Source organism: Tetrao urogallus, assembly GCF_951394365.1.
Source record: "Tetrao urogallus genome assembly, chromosome: 3".
Classification (NCBI taxonomy): domain Eukaryota; kingdom Metazoa; phylum Chordata; class Aves; order Galliformes; family Phasianidae; genus Tetrao; species Tetrao urogallus.
The window spans coordinates 63,090,257-63,107,830 of record NC_136815.1 but is presented as its reverse complement, the minus strand read 5'-3'; the positions used below and the strand labels follow the sequence as shown (position 1 = coordinate 63,107,830).

General features: G+C 34.7%; 1 protein-coding gene across 3 annotated transcripts in view; it reads right to left on the bottom strand.

Moving 5' to 3' along the window:
* Positions 1-17,574, bottom strand: part of PTPN3 (protein tyrosine phosphatase non-receptor type 3) — a gene marked incomplete at both ends in the record, with an annotated part of 151,337 nt that overhangs the window by 51,323 nt on the left and 82,440 nt on the right. For all 3 annotated transcript variants that reach the window (XM_079533169.1, XM_079533170.1, XM_079533171.1), the window contains 3 exons: positions 3,443-3,531; positions 8,967-9,054; positions 12,939-13,059. In XM_079533169.1, coding sequence (XP_079389295.1) covers positions 3,443-3,531; positions 8,967-9,054; positions 12,939-13,059 — 298 coding nt within the window. The remainder of the gene's footprint in view (positions 1-3,442; positions 3,532-8,966; positions 9,055-12,938; positions 13,060-17,574) is intronic.

Sequence of the window (17,574 nt, the reverse complement as noted above, 5' to 3'; positions counted from 1 at the left end):
CTCTCCATCTCTCCCCACTTCTTTTAAAACAATTTTCTGCATGACCACATAACCACTTCATGTCAAATCAAGTCAATAAGTCTCTTTTATTTCATTGTATATACAACATACCTCTCAATTCCACTCATTCTTAAAGCATAACTAAGCCTATTTAATTCGGTGACAAACAACACTTGCTAATCTGACAGTTTTATGTAACATTAACACAAAATCATTTGCAGCACTACGCCTATTAGTCAAGGCAATGTTCATGTACAGCACAAGTCACAGACTAAAGCAAGAGATTAAGGCATTGAAGTATTTAGATTTAACAAGGTTTTGAAGGTGTCACATCCAAAATAGGAGCTGAATGGATTGCGGTTATTCTAACAGGTGCCCCTACCGCTTACCAATCATCTGTCCAGTGAACATGCAGCTTTCATGAAATACCAAGATTCACCATTTATTTTTAAAATGCTCAATAGCTGAAGCTCAGTGACAATGATACATTTTTGGCTTCTGTCTTTCTATCTATCATTCACAAAGGTCAAAGCAGATTCGTCACTCACTGAACCATAGTTACTCATTTCTGAGTACCATGGAGGTTCTGCTGCTAACAGCTGGTATTTTTTGACCCAAGGAAAAATACTTCTTAGATGTAATTCTTACAGTTTGCCCTAGGAAGATTCAGTAGGAAAGCTCCTGTCAAATGTTGTCTATGTAAGATTTAGTTCAGAAGTTTCTTGATTTTAGCTAGCAATGAAGCATATATTCCTTTAGCAATTTCTCTCAAGTTATCAAAGCAAAGAATCCGCATCCAGTGAACAGCATATAATACACTACCTTTGCTGGTGATGTACAACAGAGACCAGCATGTATACTTTTGCCTTTAAGATATTTTACCTGCCAAACAAACCTGGAAATGATCACATAATAGTAAAGCACCCCAAGAATAATTTTCTAGAGAATATGAATTTTTGGGTTAAATCCAAAGTTATATTTAAAACTGCCTTGACTTGTGTTACCTCTGCCCGAGTGCTCAGCTCCTTACAAACTTTGCTTTCATTGAAAATCCTCCCTTTACCAAGGCAGGGCAATCTATTCACTGCCTCTCTGTTTCCAAACACTTTTGGTTCCCTTTGACTACTACCATACAGCACAGTTGTACTGATATCCATTAATGCTGCAGAGCACTTTGGTGTTGGAATGAGTGCTTTGACGGTGTTTGCTGCCACCTTGAGTTTCATCATGTTTATGATGAAGCCTCCCCGGTTCACAGGAAGAGATGACTTACTATAGGCAGTTACATAAAAAGACTAAATAACAATTCCAATTATCTAAATAGGTTTTTGCATTCTCAGGCACAGTGTTTCATGAGGAGCCTCCTTCATGCTTTTAACACAACCAACATACATTAAAACTACAGATACTGCCAAAATGTATTCCACTTTGACATCTAAAAAGAAATTGAAAGTATACACTACAAGTGCATACAATACTAGCTAACATACTTACCTGACTATTTATTTATTTACTTTTTTTAATGGGTAAGGAGGGATTAGAATGGAAGAAATGGACACAGCTCCTGAATCAATAACTATAACCTACTCTGAAAATACCTAAAGTCATCCCCTATGTAGTGGGGTTTATGCCCTTCATTCCTCGCAAATACAATTTTAAAGAAAGAGTAGGAAAGCTTGAAACAATTACAATAGCAGTTAATTGAAACTACTAGCACCCATAACTGCTGTTTCAGGAGAGAAAGTTACTCAAACTGAAAAAATGTTTTTGTTCCCACCCCAATTCTTTTCTTGTTTTATTTTGTTTTTGTCAGTTACAGTTTCATGTGCAAAATGTTTTAGCAGCTGTGTTTTATTCCTGAAGAGCAAGCAGGAATAAAAGTACGTAGATTGCTTCAAAAGTAACATCTCCTAACACGATAAAATAGGAGACATTATGGTTGAAGAAGTTTTTGAATTATAGGATGTTGTGCATTCCTCTTGCCTAATGTGCTGTAAAGCACTGTTTCCCTTCTATAAAAAATATATACTACTGGATTTTAAGATGTTGTCACTACGGTTTTCAGGTGTTACTATTGCCTGTTCATGCCAAAGGTCACTAAAGTTGGCACAATAAGCCTTGCAAAAGATAGAAAATACGCCTGCAGTTGCAAATTTTTAAAATCTGCAGTTGTTTCAAGAAGCTGGGAGATGGACATATGAAAGGATGGAGCTCAGGGCACAAAGATGAGAGATAAAAGTTTTCTATGCTGTAGTGTGCATTAGAGGAGGAAAAAACCCAAGACACTACTGTAGTATATGAAAGCATTATTCACATGCATTTGTGATGGCTACAGTATATTTAAGTTGAAAGAGAAGTCACTGCAATGAAAAGAAAATCCAGAGACTACATGGTACATTTACCATTCAAATTTAAATGGAAACCTATTTTATTATTTTATCCTAGGAAATACCTATTAGATTATGTTCCTAATGATCTGAGGGAAGAACTTGTGCATTTAAGGAAGATTGCTTATAGGCACTTCTTGCATAATCAAGGTGCAAAAAGTCAGTAAACTCACTGAAATGCATTATCCTGTCATGAACACAAGAACTTAATAGTTTTACTGAAAACTTTCTCCAGAAAAACTGTTACAAATTATGTGAAGAAATTATGTATAATATGATAAGACTGTACTTTCTAATCTAATTACACTTATTTTAAAGAAGAGGGAAACGTTCTTTTCTTTCTAATCCAATCAAAAAAACCTAAGGAAAAGCCAAACGACTATATCACTTGTCATTCACTTAACAGGTCTTACTATAATATAAATAAACTACATAAATACTATTCATAACGAGAGCTTCCCTAATTTCTGATGTCATTCACATTAGACATCTTGTATACTCTTCTTCCTATAGAGAATATTTTCTAAAACGCTGTCAGGTATTGTCAGAACCACAGTACAATGAAAAAGTCTCTTCCCCTATAGACTCTAAATCTTACAAGTTACCATTAGACAGCCTTGTCTGATGACATCTAAAAATTTACGTGTTAGATTATTCCTGTTTCAATAAATCCAGTATTTGAAGTAATTCACTTTGCATTTCTATGAAGTGAATATCAGACCATTAGCTGTTGAGCTTCCTAGTTATGCTGATTTAAACAGAAACAAAAAAGCCACCAAACATCTTTACGAACAACAGCAGCACACATCTTTAAAACCACAAGGTACTCCTATTTATACACTGTCACATCTGTGTGAATGGACTCAAACAAGATTTCACATAGTTCAAAAGTCCTTAAGAATTAACAAGTTTCATTTTCACCTCAGCGTAAGGAAATATGTTAATTCATAAAGAACAAAATTATATAATACAAATTTCTTTGAAATAAATGTTAAAGCAGATGAGAATACAATTTGAAAGACCAGATATAATTCTTCAATAATAAATGAATTTACCAGGGATAGAAGCTTGTGCAGATGAGTTTTCTATACACAGCAATTCCACTGGATGCAATACCAATCATGAGATCTAGATTATGGAGATCCTGCAACAGAAAAGTACTGTAAGAGCAGAAGCATAAGTTTGTGCAACTCCTATTAATCTACTTATAAATTCATTTTCAAGTTTTCTATACTTAAAATATAACTCCTGTGGCAAAAATTCAATCACTTGTTAGGATTTATTATTTTTTTTTCCGTCTTTTCTGTGATCCTATCTACTAGGTATTGCTGTCACTAAAACAAGCTGTAATGCTAACCTAACTATATTAGATATTCTTTAAGACACTAAAGTTTCCAGCCTAACCTTACACTAGTTCAGCACTGGTAAATAAGCTGAAATGTTCCTCAAGATCAGCCAGTCAAAATTTTTGAAATGCAACAAAATTTGTCTTATTCTAAGCTGACCTCCAAAGAGGTCTTACCAAAGACTGGGCAAGAGGTAGCCACAATTCTGCGTATGCTAAACCAATATGAACATGCATATGAATATTTGATACACAAAACTGAATCAATTGCTAATTAAGAAAGAAACATGTGTTAGCTTAACATGCTAAACTGGAAAGATGCATACATAATTTACAATAGCTTTATGATTACTGAGACAGTAGAGAAAAAAATAAAAGCTTAAAAATAAAACAAAAATTTGAGGTTTACAAGAAAAAAAAGAGGAAAGCTGAATGCTCAATTTGAGGTGAAACCCAACCTGATGTTACGAAAATTACAAATCCTGGCTTACATTTTCTCTGTGATGGACCTGTGATAGTACATCATAGACAAGTTTCTAAACAGAGCAGAATATGCACATATATCTACACAAGCATAGAACCCACTAGTTAAAATATCAGGTCTGACTCAAATGTAGCTTCAGATTACTTTGCAAAGGATGGCCACAGGTTCTATTAGAGCCTTCAGTAGCTTAGCTGCTCCTCTAGATGGTACTCTGTGCTCACTGAAATACACGTAATTCTCATATATCCAATCCCTATTTCTTCATATTAGTAAGATACAGAAGAATAGACCACGTACCACATGAACTAAAAACAGTGAAAAGTCTACAGCAAATCCTTTAAAAATGGTTGAATAAAACTGTGATACAGGTACATGACTGAATTAAGCTGAATCCAATTTGCAACAGTTTACAAACCTGTGAAATACCACAGTACTTCACAAAGAATGTGTATAACCCAAATATTTAATAAATAATACATCAGCACTAAAAATTGACAAGAGAGATGCCATTTCTATTTCTAAGAGTTTAATAAACGAAAATTATATAGGTAGCTGTACAAACAAGCTTAATCTAAGAATAGTGCAGAATTCACTGAAATGATGAACAATTCCCTGCAGCAGCAGGGCTACCTGCTGCCCCACTTGTCCAAAGGCAGCTGCTACAGGAGGTGGTTGAACCTCCATCTGAAGATGCTCCTGGCTTGCCACAGTTTATGGCAGCATAATACAGAAATCCAGAACTTGCACTTCTTTACTGTAATGTGCTGGGGAAAAAACTGAAGAGTTTTGGCAAGGGAATACATCTAATTAACTGCTTTTGTCCTGATACCACCTACCTAACACAGAGCAGAAGCCTGTGTTACTGGAACTTGAAGCTTACTCCAAGTTCCTGCTTTAAAGAAAAAAATAATATTAAAAAAAAATAATAATAAATCAATGGTCTGAAGGAAAAACAGCTTAAGAGAAAAAAAAAAAAAAAAAAAAAAAAAAAAAAGCCTAAATAATTTACCAGAAAAAGAACCGTAGAATCATAGAAAATTCCAAGTTGGGAGGGGCCCATAAGGATCATCAAGTCCAATTACTGGCTCCACACTGGACCACCCAAAATTCAAACCCTATGTCTGAGAGCATTGTCCAAATGCTCCTTGAACTGCATCATCTGGGGGCCATGCCCACTGCCCTGGGGAGCCTGCTCCAGTGTCTGACCACACTCTGATGGAGACTCTTTTCCTGATGTCCTGAGAATTAGCTAAACACTTGATGGGGATTAAGTAGGCCAAAGCACTCTATTTTTTCTAGAAGCTGTGCCAAAAACTTCATATTCTGCCTCTACCTCAGTCCAAATACCTAATCTTCCTTGCTTATTCATTTAAGGAATTCTTCTGTATTAAACAAGTAATCTGAAAACAAGATCTTGGACCAAGCGTAAAGAAATAGGGTCTCACAAAAGAAAGATGAGGTAGATGGGCACTTCCCTTTCAAAGCATCTGTGCTATTGAACTGTGCTAAGAACTGTCCCGCATATACTTCTTTTTCCTTCTTTCTTTATAGAAATAAGCACACGAAACAAACAAACAAAAAACCCACAAACAAGGTAAAAAATGATCATGTCAGTGATCTTGTTAGTTAAATATTCATTGATTTTTAATTTCAAATGCAATCACCAATAAGACTTTTGTAGACATGGAAATAGCATTGATTCTGCAGGTATCCCTCCAGTTTCTATAAGTACCCCTCCAGAATAGAAACAGGTTAATATCAGAACAATTATTCATCAGATCAGATAGTGTTCTAAAGTAAAAAGACGATATAGTACAGAATTCAAGAAACCTTGATATAGTTTTGAGGCATTAAATTTACTCCTGAGTTTCTTAGTATCAGTTCATTTTTGAATATAACTGAACTCTGTTTAAGACACTACTCAAAGTGTTCTGTCTGGTTGTTAGAAGGAAGCACACACTTGAGTTCTGTAGAATGTTTGACTTCACATAATAGAACACTAAGATTAAGGAAGCTAGGCATTCATCTGATGTTTCACATCATCATCATAGAATAGCCTGGGTTGAAAAGGACCACAATGATCATCTAATTTCAACCTCCCTGCTACGTGCAGAGTCGCCAGCCACTAGAAATATCATCCAAAAGCATCCCTCTCAGGACCACCAGTACAAGAGGACCAGTTTCTTCTGTCTATTGGCATACAGGCAAATAGACATACAGTTGGCACACAGGCCAATACAGTTGTTACCCACTTTCTCTGCCACATAGAATATCCAAGACTAAGATTATTTTATCCACGAGGAAAACCTTTCAAAATGTCAGTTTTGTAACTAGCCTCTGCTAACACCTGTTCAAAGCACTGGGATTTGGCAAGTCACAAAGGATGATTTGAGAACAGAATTAAGCAAGGAAGGCTATGAAGAGCTATGCCAAATACCCCTGTCAAAGCTGGGGTTTCATGTAATAATCTCAGTAAAGATGTGGTGAGGGGAGATATGTAATCTTCAGTGCAGACTTCAAAACCAGAGACCATTTCAGCAGACTTGTTCAAACTTCAGAAAAGTACTGTTTACAACTGACGTGAACTACCAGATGAGACCAGATGATGAATACTCTTCTGTAGGACTGATGCTGCAGCACAGGCTTACAACTTAGCAAATGACAGAGTATCTACCAGGACAGAACACCAGGAATATCCACTCTGATGAAACCCAGTAGTATTACTTTTCTCATAGGCTTTGAAAAATAAATGAATTGCAACAAAGGTATTAATTCAGATGGAAATAGTAGCAAAACAATATGCATCTTAGCTGCCTGGAATAGAGATGCTTTGACTCAAATGTGTACTCCATTTGATTCAGATCATACAAAAAATACTGTTTGGTGTCAGGTAGGGTAGGTGACCATGACTAGTGGTCAGCCATCCTGTGCCATTAGATACAAAAGAATGCACTGAAAATAAGAAATAGACTGTTTAAGCAGTATTTCCAGAGAATGATACTATTCTGAACTGAAATCTTATTGGCTGAAAAATGTCTTGGTTCGCTCTGAACTGTCCTTCCTATTTGACACTGATCTCTACTAACATCCTGTGTATATTTTAATAGCCTACAATTCAAAAAGTTTATAGGAAATTTAAGTAATTTTAGAAACTGCATCCCATGAATTCTAAGAGAATAGAAGTTTGTCTCATCATTAAAGTCTGAAATTTAAGGTCTCTTATCAAAACAGTAAGCAACCAAAAAAAGTTAAAAGGCACAGACTGATGAACTAAAGGCATACAGAGAAATCTGAGGTGTGATGGGTAAGGGGCTCTTCAGCAAAGCACAAATTTCACAGAGACAACAGAATGGACAGTGAACCCAGACAAAGCCAGATTTAAGATACTCATTTAACATATTAAGATAACATTTAACATATAAGGGTAAATTTTTACAAACAAAACACAGGGTCATAGCACGCATGAACAAATCTCCAGTATCACTTACCCACAACCTCCGCATTTGAAACAATGTATCTTAACAGTTATCAAGTAAAACTGGCCTCTCCTAATTCCCCTATCAGATGTTATGAGCATAGTTTTCATATTTTAATCCCTTCAGTCTTTTCCTTCCCTTTCTACTCCCACGTTCCCTTAAAAATGGCCACTACTGTTTTTTAAAATAATTTTTCCATGAGTATGAATGTAATTACAGTAGCTTTATACGTGAGTAGTTTAGGGATCTTTATTAATTCAATGCACTCATTCATTTGTGATAGCATACATAAAAAAAAAGAACAAATTTTACTGAGGAAAGAAAATGATCCTTTCTATCTACTGCACAAGGTTGCAAAAGATCTTGAAGACCATTCAGCCCAGCCATTCATCCCCCACCGATATTTCTCCACTAAACCACATCTTGTAGTGCTACATCTAAATGCTTCTTGAACACCTCCAGGGACCGTGACTCCACCACCTTCTGGGCAGCCTGTGCCACTGCCTCACCACTCTTTCTGAAAGACATTTTTCCTGATATCCAACCTGAACATCCCCCAGTGAAACTAATGATATTTTCATTAAAATCCTCAATATCAGCATTATCAATAAATCTCAATGAATGTTAGTAAAAACAGCAGTCATCTTCATTAAGGAGCTCAACCTTCTGCATTGCACTTCACTAGGTTTTTATGCTGCAAGCTATATGCCAAAATAGTTCACTAATCTATAAGAGCACAAATTACCATTTGTGCACCAGGATGCAAGAAAAAGAAGTATTGGCAATTCAGACATTGTAATTAAACAATGAAATGCCAGTAGACAATGAAATGCTAGGATATATTTCTTATCAATGAATACACTGTGTCTAAAGGGTTTCAAATACATCCCTAGTGGTTATCTACCACTTAGATTCAGCTTATAGACAGAGGATATGGAAATAAAAAATGGGTCAATATTTTTAATGCTGTGTAAAGAAAATAAATGCTGCTTATATTAAGACATTCATAAACTTTAGTAAATTTCTTAAGTGAAATGTACTGCAGCATTAAACTATTATTAAGATGCATTTGCAACTCCTTTGAGATTAATCTAATTTTTTTTATTTACTGCAATTCCAGAATCTAAGCTACTTGGAACATTTGAAAAAATACCAAATTCAAAAGTTATGCATGGTAAAGTCAAGAATAAAATTCTACTGTTTTTATTGCTGTATATATCTACAAGAATGTGTATACAACATTTTCCAAGTGAAATACTGCAGTGTAAACATACTCTACCACTGTGCAATTCCACTCCATAGAATTCAAGCGTCCGTGCAATATTTATGTAGCAGGACTCTGCTTCAGATTGCTTGAGGCCACTGAAAGAGGGCAAAAAAAAAAAAAAAAAAAAAAAAAGATTTAGACCATAGACAAAATAAAATACATAACATTAAATTTATTCCAAATGCAGGACGAAAAAAAAAAAAAAAGAATGTACTATTCAGCATCTGTGAAAAACTTCATTAAAGAGTTCCACGAAGTACTTTATTTAGTAAGGACTTCCTAAGAGACTCTCAAAATTGTCCAAGTCATAAAACAGTGTCATTGTCTCAGACATTCGGCACTTTTCAGAAAAATCTTAGCTGAAAATTCTTAGCTGTTTTGTTTAAAGGGATAAGGAAACAAGGCCTCTATAATGGCTTCTTTTATAACAAGAACCTGTATCTACAGCCTTTATATATTGTTTACTATCTCAGAAGGAAGTTGTTAAGAAGAAACATTAGAAGCAGGAAACTACACAAAAGTAAAGGGAAAGGAGGGAAGAATATTAAATGTTAATATTAAATATTAGATGTTAATATTAAATATTAAATAAGTTAATGTTACAAAACCCAACAAGCTAAATTTACAATCAATAAACAAAATGCTATTTTTCCCCCTGCTGTTAGGTGTGAAATGTGGTGCCAGACTTGCAAGGATTCTATCTTCTACTTTTTAAAAAACTTTTTAAAAAACTTTTTAGACTCCGACAGACACCTGCTTTCAAAAAGAACTCAAAAATCCTCACACATCAAATTAACTTTAGAACTTCACAGAACTTCTACATGGAATCTACTAGGAGCTTTAAAACACAAAAAATCAAAAAGTAATCCCTACATAGCTCATTCTCCCCTGCAGCCTACTAATTATTTACCTGAAAGGATTGCAGCCTAAAGAATATCCCCTTAAGCACGACAAAAAGGTATTTGCTTCCAACAAATCGTAGGGCCATGATTTTATTATCTGAGAACTGATTGGACAACAGAATACAAAACCTAATACTACTCTAATACTAATACTGCTCTAATACAAAATCTGCTGTGGTCTACTGACATCATGTTGTGCCAGCAATAATCGTGGTCTTGCAGCACAGACCAGTGAATCAGACACTACAGCATATTAGAGAAACTGTCAGAACAAAGATCAAACAATTACTATCTACCCATGTTTAAGAAGAAAAGCCTACAGATACTATTGTCTCATGGCTACTACAAAATGCAGGAAAAAACAAGAAATTATGCCCATTAAATTATGTTAATTAAATGTGATTTAAACTAACAACCTGTAAGAAAAACACACAACATTATGTTACATTAGGACGCTAGATAGAGAGACATATAAAGCAGTAATTCTAACTTTTAAAGGAGTAATTGCCTTGAAAGTCAGCCACTTCAAGATACCACCTTCTAAATTCCAAACCATACTAATCTACCCTGGAACTGCCATTCTAACAACTATCAATTTTCATGAAAGCAATTAGAAAGAAAAAGTTATCTTGAGTAATAAAGCCATTGTCAGCAGCGTGACTTGAGAATGTCACAATATTGGAATAAGGACTGAAAGGGAAAAAAAAAGCTGTTTGCAGATAAAGTCCTTACCCAGATCTACATCTACAGTGACTACCATCAACTTGATTTAAAAAAAATAATAATAATAAGTTGACCTCTTGTCTTTCAGTTTGCCAGAAAGGTTGAGGATGGAAAAACAAACATACAAAATGACAATTTGATAATGCAACAGGATGCTCCTTTTCTGTATATTTTCTTTTTGTTAATTTTTTATCAAGAATTTTGCTTAGGAAGATAAGGAAAGCCTGACAACTAACAAGAAGGAACGCCTACAAATTTTAATTCTCAATTTGCTTATATAATCTACTTCAGATTAAATATGTTTCATTTAGGTCACTACGAAGTGCCTCAAGACAGACTTAAGAATTTTTTGTTTGTTTGTTTGACCCCCTACTCATCTGATAGAGGGGAAGGTAACACTACAGGTCCCTGGTGGCGGGTAGTTACTGAGCAAAATAGATAGGCAAGAGGAAAGAATCCCTATATAGACTTAGAGATGAACACAGAAGGAAAATATCTGAAGCTTTACTAGTTTGAAAGGATAGCAGTTGCTTTCTCAGCACCTACATTCTGCTGAACAGTACCTTAAGTATGTCCATAGAACTTCCTTCTAGGTTTTGGCAAAAGAATATTAAATCCAGTTAAAAAATATTGCATTGGAGCTAGAGCAAATAGGATGCAATGCGTCTTCTCAAATCTATATTGCATTTCTGTAATTACAATCATTCATTTTTTCCCCATGATAGTTGAAGAATGAAAAAGGACAGATTTTCACAGGGCTGGGTTTGAAATCTTAGGAAAGGTTTAAAAAGTTATAATAATTTTCAGATGTTACACAGGACGTATGCCAAATACTACTAATTCTCTTCAGATCTCATTTCAAACATCGCTCTCCTCAAACAGTAAGATAAATTCACCCTTTCGCACTTCCTTCTTAGAAGGTGCAGTGAATACCACAATCATTCTCGTCAAATACATTGCTGGCACTGAGCTCATGAAAACAATGTCTCAGACAGCAGTATTCACTATATTTGCCAAGAAGGATGCAAGGAATACTGCCAGAATACACAATAACCTGTCTCCCTCTCCCTGAACTCCAAAATAAATATGCCTAAAGACTTAAGCATCAAAAAATGTTGTAAATGAATGAAGAATTATTTTTCCTAGTACAGTCTATTCAAGTATCGTTATTCATAACTTTTATTACATGACCTATGTGAAGAAAGTGCTTGCAATATAGCATTTAAACTTCAGTCTACTAAAACAGCTACCAATGGCCTTAATCTAGCAAAACTATTCAAAGAAAGCATCAGTTTCACTGAAAGAATCCAGAAAATAAAGTGCTTTCCAACAGACTTCACCTGTTCACACAGAGTTTTGTGCAGACTTCTAGTCTGTCCTCTGCAGGATATACTCATATCTTTGGCTATGATAACAGTAAAGCCATGACTTCAGCATACCCACTCCAAGGCTATCCAGAGTCTTCCCTAAGTGGCTTGCAGGACAAATTCCTCCTAAAAATGACCGAATTTATTCATGCCTGTCTACAAGTTCCTTGCCAAAGACATCTGAGCCTTCTGGAAACTTCTGGAATCAGATTAATTGTGAAGGAGCAGAGGCCTTGGGTGTTGCATTCCTGAACTTGAACATCTAGAAAAGCAGACCAGATTATTACCTATGCTAAAGGAAAAGTTGCTGTGCAAGTTCAGTAGTTATCTCTGTTTTACCCCCATAACTAACAAAACAGCATGCATGTTCTGGACTGTGCCAAGCGGCCACACATGAAGTTCTGAACTACTCACTACATCCATCAGCAGTAAAGAAAAAAGAGGGAGAGGTCGGGGTACTGAAATATGGCAAAGAAAAAAATTTAAGGAATGTTAAGGGGTGAAGAAAATGGAGATATTTTAAGGTAATACCACTAATTCTAAATATTCAGTCTTACATGGCACAAATTAGTGAGATTAGCAAGAGTAATCAGCAGTAGACTTCAACTGGAATAACCAATTACAATCACACTCAGGAGAGGAGAGTGTCATCTGTTATCAAGGCTTGGCTCCCTTATGCACCACTCCTTTCACTGACAGACAAAAAAATCTTTAGGATTTCAGAAATGTTCAATGACCCTTGATCCAAAAAAATCACAAGTATCTTGTACAGTGCTCTAGAAGGTTGCCATTAACAATGTTCTGTGCTAACTATTCTACTCCTCGCGATAGAAATTTATTTATAAAGTTTCAACATACCTATATGCTGAAAGCAAGTATTTCAATTAATATACATTATATGAAATATAACTAACTTGAAAAGAAGTGCAAAAGGAAGATTTTTTTAAAGAGCTTATAAGGCAAGAGGAAACTAAAAATTAATGTTACCTGTGTTGTTCATGTAGTGCTTCTACTTTGGTAAGAAAATCTTTGTTCTGTTCTGGTATAAAGTTGTAATTGGACAGATATCCTGAATGATGTATTGAAGCATCATAGTCTCCAAGTTGTGCTGTTGGAAAACAAGAAACACAAAGCTTTCATAGTTAATTATCACTTACAAGAAATCCCTTCTCTTAATTAATAAAACAAAATATTCACACATAAGGAGAAATGCAAGAATTATGAATTATTTTTCTACAGGCAAGCAGTATTGAACACAGTTAACTGCATTAAAACTGTGAAGAACTTCTCAAAATATGCTTACCCTAACTATAGTCTCAGGTACTTAAAGAAATCAGTACTTCACTTATAGCCACAGTTTTGCAACCCCAGTCTGTAACACCACCACACAGTACGTGATACAGACGAGTAGTACCGAAACATTAAAAGGAAGCAAAATGCTCCAGAAAGACAAATGAAATCAATTTGATGTATCTTTACATGATCACAACAAATAGAAGACTTTAATTAGATATGTCACTTAAAGACCAACTACTCTGTACACTGTAAAACTGTTTTAACTAGAACTACTGGAACTGCCCTAAGAATTCAAATGTTAATTGCCCTACTGAACATGAGGCATGATGTAGCATAAGAAATAACTCCTAATTTACACAGAATAGTAACAACTTATCAAAATTAAATATATGCTTATAGATACATAAACTAAAAACATCCCTTAAAACTTTATCCCTTAATTAATGATATAAAATAGTATATACTTTCAGTCACTAGATAAAGTGAATTCTTAAACAGAGTTGGTGGGATATATGAAAACACAGAAGTACAAACGATCACAGATCTACAGCCCCAGTCCACACAAATATTATTTAAGAACACACCAGCATAAACTTACGTGCTAGAATAGATAGACATTTACTCTTGTTACGAAGATGCAAGGTTTGTAGCAGGAAGGTGGCTGACTCAACCTGACAGATCTACCCAGCTTCAATTTAGCAAACAAATTAAAACCTTTATTTCATGTTAACTTTGGTACTTTTATGAAATACTTTTAAGGCATTAAACCTAAAATTATGGGATGTTTAAGCAAATCACTAGAACTTGTACTCCTTGAACTCCTGTTTTGCTTGAGAGCATGAAGTTTTTTTTTTTTTTTTTTTTTTTTTTTTTATATGCAATAAACCATAAAGATTCCCAAAATGTTTCTGTATAGTGTGTAAATTAGCACAGGGTAAGTATTTGTGTTTGCAATCTATACTGCAGCATGGAAAACTGCAACTAAACCATGAAGTTAAAGAACCTTTAGGAATCATTCTGTTACCATTATTTAGTAGAAGAGAGACTCAAATGATTTAGACTAGAGCAAAAGTAAAAATATAAAATGGTGTACTTCAGAAATAACTTACAGGCACAATAACTATGGTGTATTTGTAATGCAGGTTCTAACTGGTATTTGCTGCTTGTATATCCAAAGAGCATGTCATGTACAGCCTAGGAATGTGAATCACTATGGTACAAAACAGTTTCTTAACAAATGTAGTCAGAAGCTAATACAGTTGCATACATAACTGTCAAGATCAAGTGAAGTATTTAAATAGAAAAAGAATGTAGAATGATGAACAATGAGTAATTTAGTTTTGCATACCAATGTTCCTGCAATGCTTTCAATTTTTTTTCTTCTTCTTTCAGAGGGTAGTCTGACTTTTAAATTAGTGACAAAGCAAGTGTCAAGAGACTAAATATTATTTCAGATTTAATATTTAATATTTGAATATGTATTATTAGAACTAAAACACATTTGAATACTGCTGTCAAACAATGCATCTTTGAAGAAAACAAAATGAAGCCAAAAGAAAACAAACCAGAATATTCAGAAGTGTATATACTTCTGAAGCAGATTATTTATTTATTTTTAGGAATATTAGCATATTAACAGAACACCAGGTTTCCATCAAGAACAAGGCTATGACTATGGAATAACTGAACATTTTGTGCGAAGTAGACATTTAGTAGAAGTGGAGAAAGAAAACTGCAGATGAGAGTAGTTGATTGAAGACTTTCCTCAAGTGATCTTTTCTGTGAAACATAGCATACATTTTTTCATATCGTTCTGGTGAAAGAGTTCTGTGAAAGAGTCTGTTGCAGTAAGTCTGAATCATATTTTTGTCAAGAGGAAGAGACCAGATTACCAGGAATAAGAGAATATAATTGCCCACTTGAATTCATTTGTATTAGGTAATTCTTTTTTTTCATTTGTTATGAGACGAGTTCTTCTTGCTCGCCTTCTATGTAAGGACTTTGCTCTGGCCTTTTTCACACTTCTCCTAGCTAACTAAGGTCATGCCAATCCAGGGAGCAGCTCAGAGTGCTACTTGCTTCTTCTTCAGTTCCCCAGATAACACTTGACTGTCACAGTGAAACTATAAATGCTGATTAGCAGACACTTTGAAAGGGTAATGGTCTTGTGCAGGTTTCTATTTATTCAAAAAGAAAAAAATATAAGGGTGTGTCAGGACCACAGCAAAATCCATAAGGTTTCCACTTCTTTACTGGATTTTTGCAGCAGAGACTGGGGGAAGAGTATATTGAGATATTTTAAAAGTTTCCCCTGACCTAGCTTCTGTTCTGATCACCTAGGTCAGCAGCAAATATAGACTTAAGGGGTATAAAGTTGCAACTAAAAAAAAAGTAAAAAAAAAAAAGTTTCCTTCACCTTTTTTAAACACATTTCCCCATTCTAACTATCTATTGCTCTTTAAATCATTATAACTTTACATATAAAAATATATATTATATATATTATATTATATATATATTACATATATATTATTTATAACATTATAGCAAGGAAACTGAACCAAGAAGGAATTAAAAAAAACAGTTATTTTCATGTCAGTTTCCTGTATTTTACAGTTTGGTATTTAATATGACAATCTTTAAAGAAGGGAACATGATAGAACCATTCACACAGAAGGCAACACTCAACGTAAAAAGGCATTTCTTTTATAACTCAGTAAAAAGATACTGTAATAGCCAAGGAACCATGCAATAATTTTCCTTGGTTGAAGTCCCAATTCAGCACTGTATGAATTTAAGAATGTTTGAAAAAACAACCAAAAGATCTTGAGCTCATACGTGTTGACACAGGATATGATCTGTCTATGCCCTACTGTAGACTAAATAAATCATGTTTTCTTCAGATTTCTTACAAAGAATTTGCTCAGATAGAACAATGTGGGAGGCTGTATGTTTTTGTCTCTTTTTCCTGACAGAAGAAAAACTTCTGTGCAAGAAGGCATCAAAGGAATGAAAGGCCAAGCTCAAATGAGGGTAAAAAAATAAAATTAAAAAAAATTGGACATTATGGTAGAATTCTGATGCAGAAGATGAGAAGACCAGAAAATGAGAAAAGATAACAGGCAACAGTCAAATCTGAACACTAGCAACTGAAAACTGAAGTGGAAAGGCCCTGAGCAACCTGGTCTGACTTTGAAGAAGCTTCTTCCAAGCTGAATTTTTCTGTGGTTATACTTGACATGAAAACGACATGAAAACTCCTGCTATGTGACCAAGATACTACTTGCTTGTCTCCAGTTTTAGAAACGGCTGTTGAATGCTAACAGCATCAAAATGTTATCTGTTAAATCTGGTCTGGTTCTTTACTTCCACAAAGATGTCTGGTAGATCCACAAAGTAAAATTCTAAGGAGATCAGCCGTTAGTTTTACGTAACTTAAAGAGGAAATAGAAAATCATCACTGTTCATGTGAAAAACCTCACAGAGGTGCAGAAGACAAGTTGGTTCTGAATTCTGGAAGTTTTCTTTTAATGTCTACATACAAAGCAATAGCACCAGAACCAGTTTTTGCATATAGGTGTTCTAAACAAATACAAACAAATAGAAACATCGGAAGGCTAGTGTATGAATGCTTCATTCACTAAGCATGATGTGGAATCAGTCGGATATTACAGAGAATGTGGTTCAAAAGAATCCTCAGAGAACTTAGTGCCTGAAGGTTTAGTATCAACTTTCTGAAGACCTGAAAAATAGGTATACCTGAAAAAGATCAATTAGTTTCACAATGAATTTGTAACTTTTTGCAGTGTTGAACATTTTGCTTGACATTAATAAAAAAGGTGAACAGAATTGCCTGGTCTTCAAAGAAGACAATAACATGAGCAGCTCATGTTGCCAGTGGAATGGAAAATTACCAAATGATGGGACAAGTTCAGGGTATAAATTATATAGTTCCTCATGATGTTGTAGGAATAAAATGAATGGAAGTTTAAGTAAAAAAGGTTAAATTAGTTAACTATTTACCAAGGAGTAAAAGTCATCAGGTGAGAAAACGACAATCCAAGATTAAAATATAGTTAAAGTTGCATAACTGGTTTACGTATGAGGATCTCAATAATGAGTGTCGTGCAAAGATGAGAGTAAAACATAGTATTCAAAGTTGATTCTAAATTTATCTTCATATAAGCACTGAAATACAGTTCAAGTACTGGTAGTTACTGTTGAGAAATAGTGAACGCAAGATATTCCATCATGAAAATATTTCTGGAATCAGGAAAAAAATCTACTACAGCAGAGCACGATTTTGAAGAAACATACAAATGTAGGC